This window comes from Clarias gariepinus, chromosome 19, assembly GCF_024256425.1.
Source record: "Clarias gariepinus isolate MV-2021 ecotype Netherlands chromosome 19, CGAR_prim_01v2, whole genome shotgun sequence".
NCBI classification, from domain to species: domain Eukaryota; kingdom Metazoa; phylum Chordata; class Actinopteri; order Siluriformes; family Clariidae; genus Clarias; species Clarias gariepinus.
Window position 1 is genome coordinate 8,196,587 of NC_071118.1, and position 20,914 is coordinate 8,217,500.

At 37.9% G+C, this 20,914-nt stretch overlaps 1 protein-coding gene across 2 annotated transcripts in view; it reads right to left on the reverse strand.

Annotated features, from left to right (window-relative positions):
• Positions 1 to 16,201, reverse strand: part of rap1gap2b (RAP1 GTPase activating protein 2b) — a 48,956-nt gene extending 32,755 nt beyond the window's left edge. For both annotated transcript variants that reach the window (XM_053478301.1, XM_053478302.1), the window contains exons 1-2: positions 15,913 to 16,201; positions 5,341 to 5,376 (exon numbers count right to left, since the gene is read on the reverse strand). In XM_053478301.1, the coding sequence (XP_053334276.1) occupies positions 5,341 to 5,376; positions 15,913 to 15,956 (80 nt within the window). In that variant the 5' untranslated portion in view covers positions 15,957 to 16,201. The remainder of the gene's footprint in view (positions 1 to 5,340; positions 5,377 to 15,912) is intronic.
• Between the last annotated feature and the right edge of the window lie 4,713 nt (positions 16,202 to 20,914).

The following is a 20,914-nucleotide window of genomic DNA, read 5'->3' on the forward strand; positions in this document are numbered from 1 at the left end:
CGCATTTCAGCCTGAAAATATTTGCAACATCACGTTTCTCAGGAAGTTGCACAGTTGAAATTTCCTGCAGTATTCTTTTTTTATATTGTCACCAATCTTGCAATATTGATTAATGTTTTTATTTTCAAAGTACAATGCTTTTAACCAAACTAAATATGAAAAATAATTTAAAATGTATACATGCCATTATCTTGAGTGCTAGTTACACATTGTGTAATTTTATGCCATTAATTTAAGAGCAAATTGCTGCCATTGTCAACAGAGAAACATTACACAGTGAACATATTTTAGACTGTTTTTTAGATTCAAGATTAATCATTTATGGGTTTCAGATGGCACCGTAATCATAGCTTTTTGTCAATACCATGGCAAAAGGAGCAGATTGTCCCTGATAAGCAAGCCGAGGGCGACGATGGCAAGGAAAAACTCCCTGAGATGGCAACACGAAAAAAAAACTTTGAAAAAGAACCAGTCTCAACAGGGAACCCATCCTCATCTATGTATATGCTTATCCAAGCAGGAACATAAGACTGGTAATATCAAACTAATGTCAGCTGTGGTTAAGAAAAAGAAGAAAAAAACAACCTAAAAGACATTCCTGACATTTTTTAAACAACATCGCGCAAACTGCTGAAACATTTTCAATTAGAATCCAGGCTAAGACTGACCATCTCATGGCATGTGCATGCAGAATAACCTTTACCAGGCAAAATGTATAAAGAGTCACTGAGCACAACATGAAGGAAATGGCATATGGCAGAGTCTTAGCATGGGACTCGTTGGGCGTACGTGAGCACACTGTATTACAGTGTTATATAAACGGGCTGGTCGTTCTTCCAGCCTCTGTGCCTGGCACACGGAGTGGTGCACTCTGTTGTCAGGGAGACTGAACAGCAGGTGAAGACTAAGATGTGGAGATACCACCTGTTACCACTGTAGCTGCTTGTCAAAGTGAAAATAACTAGCTTCCAGTTACACAACACCGGACATTATTTTTAGAATTCATTCCAGAAACCGAGCACTGATGGTCATTTAAAAACCAAAACATGTACCTGTCACTAGAAAGTCTAGTTTGTTACAAATCAATTATATCTGTTGAATTATCGAATTTAATTGGTCAGAATGTGTTGATACATTTTCTGTAACAGCAGCTTTGACAGAAATTTGGGTTGCAATGTTTTTAGTAATGAACTTACTCGAATACTTTAGTGTTTCTATAGTAAAAACTAAAAAAATCTACAGGTACTTGTGGACTTCACAATTAGTGATTTAAATGTGTGTAAATGTTGATATGGTGATGTTTTCTGCAAAAAGTACTACTAATTTTTTTTAAAGTGAGAGATAAATCTATAAATTGGAGTTTTCTAATGAAGAAAAAAGGACTTTACAAAGGACTTAACTTTTTTTTATAAAAGAACTTGTGCTTTACAATCTTTCAGTATCATGACAAGCGGAATAAGAGGATTAATTCAGTTTGGGACATGCTGTTATTGGACTTAAATTTGCATTAGAATGAACTTACTGGTTCTGATTAAAGGGCTCTAAACATTTCAGAAAAATGCCACTTCTACCCATTCACATTAATTCTTAATGCTAAAATTATTGCAGGCAGTTCCCTTGAATTAACAACTTGACTGAAAGTTTCTTGACAACCCAGATAAGTTTTGTCTTAAATGGCAACAAATTATTGTATCTTATTATAAAACACCATTTATTCATCCTGCTTATATCTTATACTCATGGCATAACAGAATACCACAGCAACTTTACTTCCAAAGCTTTACTTCCATTATTCTGTGAAAATAAGTGCACAAGAGCTAGTTTTAACAAAAAAATATTTGTTTGTGAGAAGCACTTGATAAAATTGGGAAAAAAGTAACACAAAACAAAAAATTGCCCTACTTTAAAAATGATAATGTAATGTCTCTCCCTGCAACATTGATGTCACCAGAACTTATTTTAAAAAATGATACCCATAAAAGAAAAAAAAGAACAAACACACCATGTTTTTACATTGAAAGCTATCAGCCATTACATGCTTGTTGAAAGGTCCGCGTTTCTTTAGTTTCATACAAAAGCAATAGGGATGATTTAGCTAACAAATAATGACAGGCACTTTCCCTTATAATTTCGACTGCTCTTCATACAAGTATAAATAATCTCAAACTACTTATTTGGAAATAAATTTGAGGGTTTATTTTAAAAAAGCAAAATTACATGCAAAACCAAATAAGACTAGAAGAAACTTAAAATGGCTAATATGACCCATCAATAGGTCCAATATTGCAATGACATTTTCAAGACATTTTCACTTGCTAATATAAAGTATTTTGTGAATGACTGGTCATTTAAACTATATACACAGATTTTTTTTTTTTTTTTTTTTTTTACATGAAATTATTAAAATGTCACAATGTAGCTTTGCCATATAGCATCTTGGTGAACACTTGATAACTACTTTATAGAGTAAGTGATTGTCATGTGATTGCACTTTATTAAATCATAAAAGTTTACTTATTGGGGTAGATTGAAGAGCATTACACATCTAATCAGCGAGTGATATGGGCTCAGGGCTTTAATGCATGCTGATTCATGAGCAACACATAAGCACATGCACAGGGGACATCAGAGGGTCCAGAGCCACTACAGGTTCAAAGAATTCACTTTATAAATGAGAATGCACTCTGCTCTTTCTGTGGGCATGTGAACCCACATAAGCAGGCACTACAGCTGGAAATATTAAAATCTGCCTTTCATCTTGTTCGTGGGGGAGTTATGTTGGCTGGCATGAACTGAGGTTAAACAGTGGATCATTTCCATGTGTATGAGGGTAAATGGATGTGAGATGGCAATGTAGTCACGATTATGTTCAGCCAGTTCATCCTGCTAAGTAAATAGTACTTTAACAGACTTTCAGAAAGGCTGTGGAGAGAGAGGAAGAGAGAGAGAGATGGCGCTGCCAATATTTATAAAACTAATTAAGGAATAAAACATGATGCTTTGTGTTTTTTATCCACAAATAAATAAATATATAATAATCAATGACATGGTTCTGTATTGGGATCCAACATAAAATGCATCACTGTCAATACAAAGTTCATTATTTTCCAACACACTCTCTGCTGACTGCCGGCCAAAAAAAAGTCATATACCCCAAGATTTTTTTAAATAAGCACCTTTATCTTTAACTATGATGCACAACATGCTGGCTAATTCATGTATGAAAAACAATGTTTTATGCTCAGAGAACTCTTTTACAGTTTAAGCCCCGGAATATCCCATGCCATCTGTGCATACAGGTAGTCAGCTGACTTCATTTTACTGCCGCATGACGTTTCTCAGTCTAGACCTGTCCAAGTGAACCTGAGCCACTCCTGATCATAACACTGCCTCCAGAAACTTGTACAGTAGGAACTGTGCATGAAGGGTGTATTGCTTCATGAACTTCCTTTATGTGACTTTGTGGGCCCATGCACATGATTGCCTCAGATTCCTGTTTTTGGCTGACAGGAGTGATGTGGTCTTCTGTTTCTGTACTGCATCCACCTCAAGGTTTTGTGCTTTGTGTGCATGCTGAAAGGCATTTCTGGTTCTGCAGTAGTAATCTAGTGTAGTGGTTATCTGAGTTACAGTATCCTTCCTGGCCGCAATCAATCTGGCCATTTTTATCTGATCTTGGTGTGAATATATTCCAATAGGATAAGAGAGTTCAGAAATGCCCTTATCTTTAGCGCTTACAAAACAGAAGGATCAGAGAGGCAGGTAGTTCCTAATTTAATATTGCTTAATAGGTGAAATTGAGGATATCATCACTCTCATATCCACATACATAGAAACTATTGCTACAAAAATGCAGTACAAGCTGGAGGTAATTAGTAACACTAGCCTCGCAATGTTTCCCAAATTCAACAAACAAGCTAAGCAACCTTTTTTTAATACCTTTTAAATAGTAACACTTAAAGCTGTAGTATCCATGCTATTTTTGCACAATCAGCTCAGCCTCGCCATTAAGAAGCAGTCTGCTGTAAAACATTAAACTTCAGGAGACCTGTCAGAACATTTCCACCATTAATAAACCACAGCCACTTCTTTGTTCTTTAGAAATTGTGACTCAGTTTAAAATAGGGTCCCAAACCAGTGTTTCTCATACATTGATGTATTTGTGGTCGGCCACAACAATATCAATAATGACTACCTAAGGTTAAAGTTTTTTTTTTTTACTGGGTAAACTCCTATTTAATTGCAAACAATCCCCCCAATCTGACACTGTGAATAGCCCCGCCCCTCTATGTCTGATACTGAATACCGAGTGGCTCTAGTCTAGCTGCAAGGTTTATACTTTGAGCATGTTTGAGCACGTCGGCTACATGTGTCGATCTGCCTTGACATGCTCGAACATGCTCGGAGTGTAGCCCTGCCTTGATATACTTCAGGCTGCAACCGGGTGCTTCTTCTTCATACTGTTCTAAAGTGCAAGAGCACCCCTTGTGGTGTACAAGTTAATAGATATATGAGCTACAGAGACACAGGTGCAAAACAAACATTTAGATTATCAGGGTTTTTACTTCAAAATGACAATAAATCTCATATTTATGAACACATTCATTTACTAAAAGATAGAATTTGACACTTAGTGATTGATTTTCTGTTACTATTATTAAAGCATCAAACAGAGCACTCAGAGCAACTGCAGACATTGGTATCTCTAAATCAAGGCGGCAAAACCGAACCTGTTCTATTTGCAGTCTTCTCTCAGCTTAAATGACTGTTAGATGGAAATCTGATTGCTATAAGTGCATCTGCATGTACAGTCCTGAATGATAGCGAGGATGCAATCTTTTAAACAAAATCTTTTCAAGCCCTATTTGCAGCTGAGAATAATGATAAATATAGTTGCAAGCAACGATGATGGGCCCAAGCACCCTGTGCCATCGCCACCCCGGGTCCAACGCACAACCTGTGTGGTATTAGAACGTGTTAAGACCTACAAAAAGCCATCGCCGCCTGGGTGCACTTCCACATTTCAGACACTATATAGGGCTGATGTCAGCGTTAGTGTATGTGTTGAGTGTGAGAGTGTTAACATTTGTAATGTGTGCGTATGTACTGTATGCTTGTATTTGTATGCATGCATGTGTGCATGTGTGTGCACGTGTGTGTGTGTGTGTGTGTGTGTGTGTGTGTGCATTCTTGCAACTGCATATTAATCCATTTCTATACAAATACACAGATAACCCATAAGTCTGTTTACCTGCATATACGTACTGCATGTGTGTATGTGTGTGTGCGTGTGAGAGGGAAAGAGAGAGATTGTTATATTAAAGAAAGAAGATTACTCACCGTGCTCGAAGGGCAGAAATGTTAGATTTGTCGATCCTGGATTGGGAAGGAAAGAGAAGAGATCATTTAGGTTGACTCATCAAATAAATTGTGTCCTACATAGTTAAACCTTTCACTGCCCTAACATTCCTATTTTACCCAGTTTAATCAGGGGGATTGAGGGCAAAGAAGACAGTAAATAAACTGTACAGTACAGGGTGTGTGTGCTCCAGGAATAGGAAGCACAGGTCTAATAGTTTCACATTTCATGGCCTGCAAAATTTTGTGCTTTTTCTGCTCAAACATAATACAGCAGATTAAGCCGTAAGTCAGAGGCATCTGGATATACTTTACATGCATATAAACCTTGATTTTAGATATGAAGTATAAATAAAAATCTAGGTAATTGGTTTAGTTATTATTACCTAGCCAAAATGATCAGACGAAACAAATCAGATGGCTAACATAAACAAGGAAACTAACTAACTTAATGTTAGCTGGCCAAAGAAAACAATAAACCAAGCAATAAAATACTGTACAGCCCAATGAAAATCTGATTTTCTCTCCACACAAAGTCTAACATGACTGAACTGAAATCTGGAACAGAATGTTCTGTGGTTATTCTCAGGGCTTAAATCCATGTCGTTTTTTTTACATTTTCTGCATAATACTAGTTAATGGGTCATCCTGCTTGCTATAATACGTATTTGTGGGTTATTCTTATAATGCTAATTAAAGAGTTTTTTTCTGTTTAGTTTAATGCTAATTCAAGGATTAGCCTGTTTCCTGTGATGCTAATTCATGAGTTTCTTTGTCTTCTATAATGCTAATTCCTCGGTCATGTTTAAAATGCTGCGGCCCACTTCAGGATGTAATAGAGACCCAATTTTTCCGTATTGCATAATAAATTATAAGGAAGTTATAAAATCAGTATGACTGTCAAACACATCTTGTAACACAACATATTTTCTGTTTAACTCCTCTCGTATGAACAAAATACGTGAACAGTCTGGTGTATGAATGTGTTCCTGTAGTACAGGATTAGAGACTAAGCCTACTGTATATTTACCTTGTTTAAACAATGAAACATTTAAAAATGATGTAAAATCTTTTTCCTGGTAATGTACAGAATTTGAAAACCAAGTGATGTCAAACTAGCTAGCAAAAGTTTGTGATAAGTCTTATTTCCCCACAAACATTCATTCATGTGTTATTTTGTTGTCAGTTCCAATTATTGTAAGGCAGATTCAGTGCTATTCACACTGACATGCCTAAAAGGTCATCCACTAAAACCATGTCCCGCTAAACACTTATACTGTACAGTACACTCAAATACCACAGTGAAACTTACCATATACATAATACGCCCTGACACTTATCAGAGAAAGATATACATATATAGTAAAAACAACCGAGCTTTATGAAACAGTGGTGCTGTGAATTGATTGATTTTCAGAAAAGCCACACACCTACAGTACCGATTCAAAAGAGCCACAGTGAATTGTGCATATACAATTTTTATCTCACAATATGTTAAGAAGCAGAAGCTGTGTGATTATTCAGAGCCCAGGGACAAAAGGGACAAAATATAAAGAGAGATTAACGAGATTAAGTGAGTTGCAGAAGTGAGAGCACATTTACATTACACACTTACATTTATTGATATAACAGATGCCTTTATCGAGGCAGAAAACAACCCAGGTGCAGCAGCAAAATAACTCATCTGACGCAGAAAAGGAATCAGCTGAGATGTAAAACAACAAAATAACTGTTAAAGGAGTGATACAAAGCATGCATAAACTGGCGATAGACAGCCCATGGCAATACCTAGGAGGGATCACTCAACAACTAAAGGTTGGAGCAAGTGTTAGTACTCACTACAAACCGTACTAAAACAAACTTTCCTTTTTTTTTTTTTTTTTTTTGTTAACAATAATAAGAGTTGAGCTGAACGAGAGGCATCAGCCTTATTCAAAATTAATATGAGCAAGCTGTTGTCTACCATGAAAAAAGTACAAGCCAGCATTTTATCTGGTAAATCCAAAAGCAAACTGTGAATGCATTCATGGCAAAATAACAATGTTTTATCATACACAACTTGAATTGTGTATAACTCAATATGAGGGGCGTTCAATTCAAACCGTGTCTGATTATGCATAATAACTTAACACAGTTATGAAAGTAAAACAACAATTATTTCTTTATATAATCCCCTGCTACACTAATGCACTTTTCCCAGTGCTTCACTAGTGCTCGGACACCATTAAGGTGGAAATTCTTTCAGTATGGCAGAGCCATGATCAGACTACCTGCTTTATGTCTGAAACATTGGTCTCCCAGGAACTCCTTTAGTGGCTCAAACATTGTAACAATGTTGTAAAATGCTTGCAGCGAGGTCAGGATTGTACGAGGATGTGGCAATAACTCAAGCAAGTTCCTTTAATCTGCAAGTGGTATTCTTGAATGATAGTGTGTTCAGTTTCCACAAACAGATGTGTCTCTTTTGTACGCTGTTGCCGAGTTATTTGTCAATTTTCGGGCGTTTCACTCACTGAATGTTCACAGGGAGCACTGCACTGGGCTCATTTATGGACACAGGGCATTCTTTAAAATGTTTCCACCATTTAAATATTTTGTTGTGGCAAAGTGTGTAATCATATATAATTAGTTTTTATTTCTAAGTTGTATCTTATATTTTATCGAATCTAAGAAGGTGACGGTATTAGCAGGGCAGGCAGGGTGAGCAGAGAGTAAAAAGAAGGCACAGGTAAACAGGTAATGAGGTCACAGAACTGAGTGACATTTTTTTCTGGATCATGTAGTTTTAATTTGAAATCATTTGAGGTCACATTTTGAATAAAACATAATATGTCTTGATGGATGCTTTGTTGTCACTTAGGAATAAAATTCTTAATTTCCAATATGTTTTTTTTATAGGGATCTTTCATAATTAGGTGAAAGTTATGCTGTCCTATTATATTGTCCTACATGATGACTGTCATTGAGCATGTCTTTGGAGCTTGACCTGTATTTGGAGACCTGTTCAGTCTAGTCTTTGTGTTTATCTAAATCATAAGGAAATATAATGTGTGTTGTGATTCACCCTAATATGTTGTTATAAATTTTGTGAAGGCTTGTATAGTTTCAGTTCAGCTGATCAAAAGTTGTTGTTTTTTTTCATTTGGATAAAAAATGGTCCAAAGGAGGGTAGGGGTGACAAAGGGTCTTGTCAGCTAAAAATGCTTTATTATCTCAAAATAATAGAGATTAGGTAAAGTTAAATTGTGGCATAACTATCAAATCGCTTTGCATAGATATCTATTGTACTAATACTGGTATAAGAAATTGTTACATTCCAAAGTTGCTGCTTTCATACAAAGCGCATGTTGTTTTGGTATATCTCTTCCTTTTAAAATTAATGTGAAATACCATATTTTAAAAAAAATCTTCAGGGGGTACCCCTACATGGGTGGAGATCTCAACCCCCGATGTTAAAAATGTAGTTGTATAAAAGGACTTGGACAAACCTTCCATGACATCACACAGCTGTTTTGAAGTTTAACTCTACATTTACTAAATGTAAATGTTGTAATACACCAATTCCAGTTATCCAAAGTAATGCATAGCAGAAAGTTAGCAGTTTAAATGTATTAAGCCATATATAACAACTATCCTCCATACAGGTGTCATAAATTAAAAATATTGCTATGGAGACCAACTTTTTTTTGCTTAATTTGTACCATGCTTCAAACATTTTCTTTTCTGTTGTAAAGTTATAACATAGAGGTCTATGAGGTTTGACTTAGAGTTGGAGCCAGCTCTCAGTGGACAATTGAAGAACTGCACTTGGTTTATCCCAAAGTTACAACATTGCATGATGCCACAGGCAGAGCTACTGTATTATTGCTCCGCCTATATAAAACCTTCTCACATAACCCCTCTCACTCTTTCTTCATCTCGTGTGTCAAAATGGACAGACCTAAGCAAAGAGGTGATGCAGAAAAGCTATGTAAAAAAAAAACTTTTGTTTGGAGGTAGATGCCACAAAATGTGCAAAGATTTCAGACAAGGTTGCTGTCAGTGCAGTTTCAGAATTTTCTACCTCATCAGCAGTGCCTAAGATTGTGCAGTATCATCAGGCAAATGTAAAAGAGCAGGTGGCGAACCATGGCGAAGGCAAGACATGTCCTGTAATTGGTAATGAAGGCCAGAGTGACAGGCAGAATCAGGAGGAACAGGAGTAGAGGATTAGTTTAATTTGTAAGGTGTAGCTTCACGGTAACAGACTCGTATGGAGGGAAGACAGAGATAGCTCATCCTAGTGTTCGTGATGGTTAATTAAATTCCACTGAAGTAACTTACTTGCTCATGTTTATTCTACACAGTCAACTAGTGCGACATAAGCTAACTTATTTGGCATTGTTCTTGTAGACTTTGAACTTGTAGCTGTCATGAACTAGCTGATATGTTTGTCATCCATTTCATTGGCTAAGCTCATATTTCCAATGGCTCACCATCCACTTACACTGGTAGGTATGTGTAGATATACACACACGCACACACACCAATAACAAAACATTGTGTTTGTTGGCGGTGTTCAACTGTACTTATTCTGGATTGTAGAGTGGGGCCCTAGGATCAAAATAACAGCTATGTTTAGTTTTTTCGTTTGCAGTTAGGCCCTGCTTGCAGTGTTCGTAAATTTCAATCAGTTTTATGCCTTTATTTAGAAAAAAAATTATCACAAGTCGCAGTTTGGCTTGAACGACTCTTGTAGCAATGTAGTTCAAATGCTAACTTATGACCTAGCATTTAAGTTATACCTATTACCCATGAACTAGCATCAAAATAAACATAGAAATACATGAAATGGGGTTATCAAAAACAGGTAAATGCTGGAGTTAGAATTATATAAATTGGGCTAGCAATGTTTGTAATACACTAACAAAAACTAGCATGATATCTACTAAAATAGCTCATGAACTGCTATCATAGTAAATAAGAACTGCATGAGTGCATTCTGCATTATAGAAACATAAATATATTATAAATATGCTAACCTATGAATTACTTATCAATCATCTTTGTCTGTGTAAAAATGAATAGTATGTTAAAAATCAAAAAGTTAAATTATTATTATCTATTATGATATATGTACACAAATAAATGCATTCAGATTGGATAAACTGATTCTGCATCAGGGTAGAGAAGCTGCAAAAACTCTTTAGTTGTAGGTCATTTTTTAGAGGGTGAGAGGAAATGCAAAGCTGAGCTGTTTATTCACAGCTACGTACATCGCGCACTTATTGTAGAGAAATTAATTGTGAGCATGGGAAATGAAAAGAGAAAGCATGGGTGTGTAATGAGAAAATAATTGTCTCTAGAAATAAAAGAATACAATATAGTGCATTAAAAATTCTCCTTATTTCTCTATATAATCTCCTGCTCCACTAACTTTTTTCCAGGGTTTCACGAGTGCTTGGATACCAAAGAAGTAGAATATTTTCTTAGTCTACCGGAGCCATGATCAGACTGCCTGCTTTAAGTTTAACGCTGGCCTCCCAGAAACTCCTTTAATGGGCCAAACATGTGGAAATTGCTTAAAGCAAGGACTGTCCGGTTATGTGGTAATAACCCCCAGCCGAGTTCCTGTAATGGGTGGGTGCAGTTCCCACTGAAAGATGCATTTCTTCTGCAAGTTGGCCACAAACGATCAGTTGATTTTCAAGGATCAGACGTTTTACTCTCTACATGTTTACGAGAACATCAGTGGAGGGTTCCCAGCCCCCTCGACCCTGTTCATCATTCACTGACGTATGGCTTTTTAAAAATGTTTTGCATCGATTAAATGCTTTATTGCAACCAAGAATCTCTCACTGTACTGTGATTGGAATTTTCTCTAAATGGCAATGTCAATGTCAGTTTTACACCTTCACTTACCAGAAATGTATTCACAAGTCCTGGTTTGATTTTAACACCACTCGTATTTAAAGCTCAAGGAAATCCACTATTAAAAACCTCAATAAATGGTTATGTTCCCAGAGACAATGTGTTGTTCTGCTACATAATCTGCATTTCTCTGGGTTGATTTATTTTTTTTTATTTCAAGACATATTACTACAGCACTGGATATTAGAAGCTGAGGCCTTTCATTTTTAACAAAGTTAATCAACGATTTATTTTTAGCATCTTGAAATAAAACTACGAGCACGGCAGAGCAGCTACGTGCATTGTTGTAATGTGGTCTGTTGTTTTTTCGGTGATGCAAAAAACTTACCATTACTGAAAGTTACTCAGCAAACTTACTGTAATGTCCTTTGTCTAAACACATACGAAGTGTTCAAATAATTAATATAACCTATGCTAAAACATTTCATCTCTTGTAATACCTACAAGATTGCATGAACTTGTAAAGCATCTCAACAAAGCTAATGTGTTGTGCATTTATTTATTTATTTATACTTTGCGCAAAGCTTTGAACCTGGGAGCTTCCGATTAATAGTTCAACGCCTTAACCACCAAGCTACTCCTACTTTCTTATCTGATTGTTGTTACAGAAGAAAAAATAATAATGCATTTAATCTCCAAAACCTGTAACCACATTAAGATACAATCCTATTTTAGAGAAAGCTAGAGCAGTGTTTAAGTTAAGTTAACAAAGGGCTGTTAACTTTAGCATAGCTAAAGTAAAAAAATGATTTATAAAGTAAATTTTAATTTGTATTTACTAACATAGCTTTTCACAGATAACTTACTGACCCTTATATATACTTAAATTAAATAGTCAAATTTTATAATGAAATAACGCATGAATTATCGCTACAGTGGAAGTATTTTCACTCAAGTTAGTGTGTGTTTTACTCTGCCCACCACAACTTGTCTGTACTTTTTAAAAGATACATGCAATCATGTGTATAGTGTGCGTGAATTAGGCAAGTCTATAAACACCTGCGTTATCAGGACGAAAAGTGAAACAGCACATTTTTTTACTTCTCGTTTTGTGTTATGTGAATTAAGGCAAGCTCCCTGTTCCATTTATGCTTAGTATGTGCGGAAAGGGTGTCTGTTTTGACCGAGTTACCGGTAGTGTGTTTTTGGGGCTTGTGGTTTGCCTGGGTGTGGTGGGGATGTGGGTGACAAGAGAGGAAGGGTGTGTATACATGTGACAGATTTTCCCACAGTGAGTAAAAAAAGCTGATGCACAAAAATGAAATAAACAGATGATCTGTGCTAACAAGTCGGCACAATGGTAAATACTAATACAAGTAGAAATCAAGTGCACCTATAGTTTTTTTTAGGTAACTAACCTGAAATAGAAATGATGAAGTATATGGAATCCTGACCATCGCACACAAGGTGCCACATTTTTAAGCGCACTGTTGCATAAGAAGATTTTGAATGTTTCAGCATTACAATTGTCCTTCCCCAAAACGAACAAACCTGTATCATGTCAATGCACCTGTGTACAAAGTGAGCCCCTTGAAGACATAACTCTAACTGTCACTGTTAAAGTCTTTACTATATAACAAATGAGATATGACAGGATGTCCTGTTTTTGGAAGTAACTGACTATTTGTTGGTATGAAGTGGAGTCACATTCTACATTCTACTGTCTATTTTAGGTGATCTCCAATCTCAGACATTTTATTTTTATAAAATATTTTCTTGGCTTGATGCAGGCCAGTAATTTGATCTTTTTGAAACACAGAATGACACGAAATGACAAACTTTTTAAAAATTTTATTATTATTACTTTGGCCAGGCAGCTTATTATTAAAAAATGTGAAAAATACATTATTACTGTATATTGCTGTGTGAGTAAGTGGAGAGAAAGAAAGAGAGAGAGAGAGAGAGAGAGAGAGAGAGAGAGAAAGAGAGAGAGAGACCCTATTTCAGCAGCATATCATAAGTAAAGTATTCACTAAGTCTAATTGCTGTGACTGAAGGAATCATAGTGTATGTCACTACTCTAATACATGCAGTTGCACATGTATAGCTCTATGTCTCTATGCATCTCTATATCCAGATAAATATTATATTTACCCCAAATGAAACAAAAAAGCCACTATATTTTTTCAGGTTCATATTCCAAGATTGCTGGCTCCATCATTTTAACTAACTAGAAATTAATAGAATACACAGTAAAGTAAAAAAAAAAAGGTATAAGTGCAAAATATTGTTTTTGTGATTGCCAAATTCTGTGTGCAGCGCAGTATGTAAAACATCCGTTCTGTGCAGTCCGATAAAGTGCAGCGTACACTATAAATAAAACCCACTGTACCAGTCCTAGATTTTTAATGAGAATGTAATTTTTTTTTTACTGGTGTGATTGGCTGTTGTTAGGCAGCTGTATTGCCTGTGGAATAAAACTGTCCCTGAATCCGTTTGTTTGAGGTGATGCTGGAATACCATCTGCCTAAAGGTAGTACTGTAAAGAGACTTTGGCTCAGGTAGTTAGGGTCTTTTATGAACCTTTAGAGCTCTCCTTATGCTTCTCCTGGGGTAGATATCGTTTAAGTAGGCCCACTTACCTCAAGTGATGCCCAAGGCTGTCCGTACAACCCTTGGCAGTCTTATGTGCCTGAGAGTAGTGCAGTTCCCAGATATCACACATGTTTTTTAGGAAAATAATAATAAAACAGTGACAAAGCCTAGAGTAATTCTAATATATCTCTATGATATTTCTTTTACATTATTAACAACCCTGGTTCTGAGGGAGACATGAAGCAAAACAGTAGACATGCCAAACTGAACAGAATGCTGGGTACAGTACACTGTTAGTCAGAGTGTGATACAGTGTTTCTGTCATTACCTGGCACTAAGACATTCTCAGTATTCATCAGGGAAAAAGACTGAAGGGTCTAATTATAAAGCTTTGGTTCATTATTACGAGTAAATTACAACCCTAAATGTTCTTTAGAAGCTTAGCAGTTCTGGCCTTCATAACTGGTTCTACTTCAAACCTTTTTTGAAATACAAACTGATGGACAAGAAGATGGAACCCTTTTGTAACTCTAGGAGTTCATAAATGAACCATTGCAATTCTTTGTTCGGTTTCAGGAAATGGCTTACTTAACATCTAATTAGTGAAAACTTCTTGAAATCTGGGAAAGTTTGCCATATTTAAGACACATCATCATTGTCGTCGTATTTACAACTTTATTGTGTAATCAGGGTCACAAGGAGCCTGGAGCTCATCCCAGGAGACCTAGGGCATGAGGTGGGGTACACTCTGGATGGGGTGCCAATTCATTGCAGGGCGCACACACACACACATGCTCATTCAAACACTACGGGCAATTTGGGAATGCCAATTAGCATTCCCAGCAGGAAGAAACAGGAGTATCTGGAGGAAACCCACTAAGCACAGAGAAAACATGAAAACTCCATGGACACATTTCCCAGAGGCAGGAATCAAATCCTGTGCAAGTCAAGAGTGATGTCCACTAAGCCACTGTTTTGTCTCATTTAAATAAAAAATTAATAAGGTTTAATTGTGTGACATGTGCATTTCAAAAAGGGTATAACTGATCACTCTAGGCCCTTATTTGATAGCAATCTAAACCACTAAAGCTTCAGCGGAAACCTAAAGGTCATTGTTAAAATACATTTTATTTTGAGTAAAGCATTTTACCAACAATTTGACTATTCGAATATTTCGAATTATGACAGTTTTGTTTGATTGAATGCTTAGGATCCCCTATAGCAGAGTGCGTTCGCGTGTGTGTAACCCAGATTTCTAGTGTTATGCACCACCAGTGTGAACAGTCTGTTGCTGAAATGATGAAGTGCTAGACTGCAGCGGTTTATGGTCTGAGCACTGAAACACTTGAGCAGACAAAAGCAAGATAAGACTAAAATATTAATATGCCTCATAAAAGCATGTTGTAGCTGTAGATGAATGTCTTCAGATTTAAATCTCGCCTCTTGTGTGTGTGTGTGTTTGTGCATGGATGTTGCTGATACCCCCCTCCCACCACCTCTGCTTTGTGGGTTTCCTCTGTTTACTGCACTTTTCTCCCCACACAGTCCAGGGAAACATGCCGTAGTCTATATGATGGTGTATGATTGGATGTATGAGTGTGCCCTATGAAAAGGTTGGCATCCCATCCAGGGTGTTCCCCACCTGGCACAGGCTCCAGGACTTGCAACCCTACCCGTATAAGCGGTATGGAAATGAATGAAAGGTGTAGATGGATGTAGAATAAAGGTTGTAGAATTGTTCGTAAACATTTTGAATAAAATATTAACGATGATCTACAAAGATAAAGTATTAATCAACATAGACTGACTTATAGGGTTAGCTCTAAAATATTTTGAGGTGAACTTAGTCCATGTGTTTCCATGCTGCAGCTTTCATTGCATTAATACATGTTAAAGCATTTACGTAGGTATTTATACTTATGATTAAAATGATTTAGGATCTGGATTTACACTGATAATAAAAATTATTCATGCAAGATAAAACTCTCATTCAAATCATGCACACAGTTTCTGTCTCACCAACACACATACAGTAGCTGGTACACACATTCACACACTGTCTGGTTAGCCAGCGCTAGCAGCTGATTCTGCTGCCTGTGAGCCACCTACCATCCAAATCCTCCGAAGGACACGCTCCTCTTCCTCCTCAGCATGGTTGCCTCCTTCCCACTCTTTGTTCGCCTCCCACTCTTTCTTCCTCTTTCTCTGGATGCTCACTCCCTCGTCTGTCTGTGGTGTGGTGTGTAGGGCTCTTTCTGTTCTTGCACTATTTTCACTTCAGCCTCCTCTCTCTCTCTCTCTCTCTCTCTCTCTCACACACACACACACACTCTCAGTCAGTCTCTCTCTTTCTGACAGTTGTAAAACCTGCACTTGCTATATGTTGCCACTCCCTCACTTTAGCACTCAACTCCACACATGCTGAGAGCTGAAATTGAGTGAGAGATAGAGGGAGGAAGGAAGGGTGGGAGAGGTGGGGCTGGATGCAGTCACTGCTCTCTCTCTCTCTCTCTCACACACACACACACACACACACTCTTGTTTTCTTTCTCGCCACTTTCTCTCTCTGTCAGTGCCCCTGTCTGGGCCTTTCAGTGCTGGAATGAAAACCAGGTCAGTGGGTATTTATGGGATTTATGTAATGTACAGTATGTACTGTATGATTAAGTTAAATTAGAAATTAATCACAAGCACAACTTGCCATTTAGTCCTTATTCATTATACAAACAACAACCTATCTGTAAGAAGGCAGACAGACAGACAGACAGACAAGTCAAAGTTTTCTTCTTTTTTAAAATTATTATTACAATCAATGTTCCCTAAACAAAATAGGCTGGTAATAAACAACATAACATTCCCAGGTACTACAAAGAGACTTACATTCCGTAAAACGATTGTTATTTTGCATTATTGAGACAACCAGTAAGAAATCAGCTGAATAGCTTCAAGATTTAAATGTTTATTCATCTCATGTACATTTATAGCAGGTGCGGGGGATTTTCTTCTAGCTTGACCTCTGGGTTATTGCGCTGTTCAAACCAGCTGTCTCAAATAATCCAGTCACATGTGCCTTCACACCTGCCGTTTAAATGCCCTGCAAAATCTGATTGCAGGTTGGTTGTCAAATTAGTCAGGACACTGTTATGTTTCTGTACAGAGAAATTCCTTATTCTTTGCATATCCAAGCTTTACTATAAAGCTGGGGTTTAAGCACAGTGTATGTGTTTAGTGTATGAGCAGACAGGGTTAAAGGCCCAGCAGCAGCAACTTGGTGGAGCTGACGCTTAAACTATTAACCTTCAGATCAAGTAACTCAGCTTTCACATACTGCTTTTTTTAAATCTTTTTTTTTTTTTATCAACTCACTCACTCATCATCTATACGCACGAGGCAGGGTACACCCTTGACAAGGTGTATACATACATACATACATACATACTTACCCATTCACATGCTAATTATCCCAATCTGCATGTCTTTGGACTGTATTAGGAAACCTGTGCACCCAGAGAAAACCCACCAAGCACGGGGAGAACATGCAAACAACAACAATCTACACGCAGGCGGAAGTCAAAACTATGAAGGTGCAAGGCGATAGTGCTAACCACTAAGCCACCATATACAACTGCCAAACCAAAATTTTACATTTAAACATAACAACCTGGGTAAAAATGGTAACTTACTGTATAATATAAGTTTGGGACTCAGTAAATGTGCAGTACTTAACAAGGATGATATATAGTATCATAGTAATTATTTACATATTAGCACACAAATTGTGGATGTGTGAATAGTATGTTCTGCCTGTGTCTGCTTGCCCTATGTGTAAATCAATATGAAAATGTTTAAACGTATGTGTGCACTGGACTGCCATGTAGGATGTATTTGATCATTTACCGGATCATACTGTCACTGAGTGTGGGTAAATGCACAGCCTGTTAGATTAATTAGATAAATGTGACAGTATTTAATTCTACAAAAAAAAATCTATAGTGCCCCCTGCTGACCAAAGTGTGATATATACACAGTGTATATATACTGTACACTCACCTAAAGGATTATTAGGAACACCATACTAATACAGTGTTTGACCCTCTTTCGCCTTCAGAACTGCCTTAATTCTACGTGGCATTGATTCAACAAGGTGCTGAAACCATTCTTTTAAAATGTTGGCCCATATTGATAGGATAGCATCTTGCAGTTGATGGAGATTTGTGGGATGAGATTCCAGGGCACGAAGCTCCCGTTTCACCACATCCCAAAGATTCTCTATTGGGTTGAGATCTGGTGACTGTGGGGGCTATTTTAGTGAATTTGAAATGATTTGAGCTTTGTGACATGGTGCATTATTCTGCTGGAAGTCGCCATCAGAGGATGGGTACATGGTGGTCATAAAGAGATGGACATGATCAGAAACAATGTTCAGGTAGCCCGCGGCATTTAAACGATGCCCAATTGGCACTAAGGGGCCTAAAGTGTGCCAAGAAAACATCCCCCACACCATTACACCACCACCACCAGCCTGCACAGTGGTAACAAGGCATGATGGATCCATGTTGATGGATGATGGATCCATTCTGTTTATGCCAAATTCGGACTCTAACATTTGAATGTCTCAACAGGAATCGAGACTCATCAGACCAGGCAACATTATTCCAGTCTTCAACTGTCTAATTTTGGTGAGCTCGTGCAAATTCCAGCCTCTTTTTCCTATTTGTAGTGGAGATGAGTGGTACCCGGTGGGGACTTCTGCTGTTGTAGCCCATCCGCCTCAAGGTTGTGTGTATTGTGGCTTCACAAATGCTTTGCTGCATACCTCGGGTGTAACGAGTGGTTATTTCAGTCAAAGTTGCTCTTCTATCAGCTTAAATCAGTCGGCCCATTCTCCTCTGACCTTTAGCATCAACAAGGCATTTTCCTCCACAGGACTGCCGCATACTGGATGTTTTTCCCTTTTTCACACCATTGTTCGTAAACCCTAGAAATGGTTGTGTGCGAAAATTCCAGTAACTGAGCAGATTGTGAAATACTCAGACCGGCCCGTCTGGCACCAACAACCATGCCACGCTCAAAATTGCTTAAATCACCTTTCTTTCCCATTCTGACATTCAGTTTGGAGTTCAGGAGAATGTCTTGACCAGGACCACACCCCTAAATGCATTGAAGCAACAGCCATGTGATTGGTTAATTAGATAATTGCATTAATGAGAAATTGAACAGGTGTTCTGTTCTGTGTTCAATACTGTATATATATTACACATACAGTGGGGGAAATAAGTATTTGATCCCCCTACAGATTTTCTAAGTTTGCCTACTTACAAAGAAATAAAGGGTCTATAATTTTTATCATAGGTTTATGGTAAAGAATTAAGACAGAATATCACCTAAAAATCCAGAAAAAGCACATTATGCAACTTAATTCATAACATTTATTATGACATGTCCTAGACATTAGGATCCCAATTATCAGCAAGCTTTCTCTTTCCTCTCTCACTCTTGTTTGCAATAAGCACTTGATCGCCAACATTCAAACATGTTTCTTTAATTCTCTTGTTATAACCCCTGGCCTGCTTTCCTTGTTTAACTGCAGCTTGTTTTTGAACAATGCTTGCGGCTTCATGAAGGTAAAACATAAGTGTCTTCACATAACTACTGTGGTCAACAATTACTGAGCCGCGTAACACCTGCCCAAACATGATGTCGATGGGAAGCCTTGGAATGCGGCCGAACATGAGTTGGAATGGAGCTTATCCAGTGGTCTCGTGTACTGTAGCATTATAAGCAAATGTCAGGGTCTGTATCTGCTCAGGCCACTTGTGCTTTTCCTTGAGAGGTAATGAACGAAGCATGCTGCCCCAGAGTTCGATTGAATTACTGAGTTCCACCATTTCCCATTGGGTGGTAAGCTGTGGTGTGAGACTTCTCGACGCCCGCTAATATGCGCAATTCGGCTATTATTGCACTTTCAAAGTTTGCTCCTTGGTCGGTATGGATGCGCGTTGAAAAACTATACACACAAAAAACATTATGCCACAACTTCTTGGCAATTTGTTTAGCTTTCCGATTTACACATGGAAAGGCATGAGTCAACTTTGTGAAGTGATCTGTTACAACTAGTACATCAACAGACCGCTGTGACACTCCAAAAGTCCAAACACACTAACTCCATAGGGGCAGAAGTCTTAATGCTCTCAAGAGGGGCACGTGCAGATGGTTCTGGTGTCTTGGCCAGTAAACATTGCTGACAACACTTAACATGCTCCCATACATCCTGCTCCATTTTAGGCCAGAAAAATTGTTGCCTAGCTCAATGAAGAGTTCTAGCTTGTCCCTGATGTCCAGCCATATCATGCACACCATTCAGAGCCTTAGTCTTGAGACTTGAGGGCAGTACGAGTTGGAACGGCTTATGATTGCTTAACGGATCCATAGAGGTGTGATACACTACTCCATCTAGAATCTTCAGCCGATCCCACTGCTTAAATAAAACTAAAGCTCTTGCACCCATCTTGGTCCTCTCTCGTCTTGATGGTAGTTTCCTTTGACTCAAATAAGGTATAATTTGTGAGATTGCTAGGTCTGCTTCTTGCTCCTGCTTAATCTTGTCAAGAGGGATCGCTGCAGTTGCTTCATAGTCAGGCGTGGGAATGTTTTGAATAGACTGTACTGCTTGAACAGCTCTTACTGCAGTTGCAGCCTCCCATTGATCATGAAGTGTTAATTGGGCGCTGACTACCATGTGGTCGCAAGGCACCATAGGGTTTGACTGTGGGGCTATGTAGAGGCTGTTTACCTTCAAATGGAAGGTGTCCTGAATCCCTTTTTTTTACTGACACCTTCAGCCTCAGTGAGTAGACTGCCATAGTTCTCTGTGATAAGTCTGTGGCTGACTGTTTTTGTGAAAGGGTCCCAACTCAAAGCATCCGCTACAGTGTTCTACCTCCCAGCGATATGTTTCAGATATTCGAAAGTGTATAAAGCGAGCTTGGACACCCAGCGCTGCTCACAAGCGTCAAGCTTAGCCTTCGTCAGAAGATATGTAAGTGGGTTATTGTCGGTCCATAAAGTAAAGGTATGACCCTTCAGCCAATGACTGAATTTTTCACACACA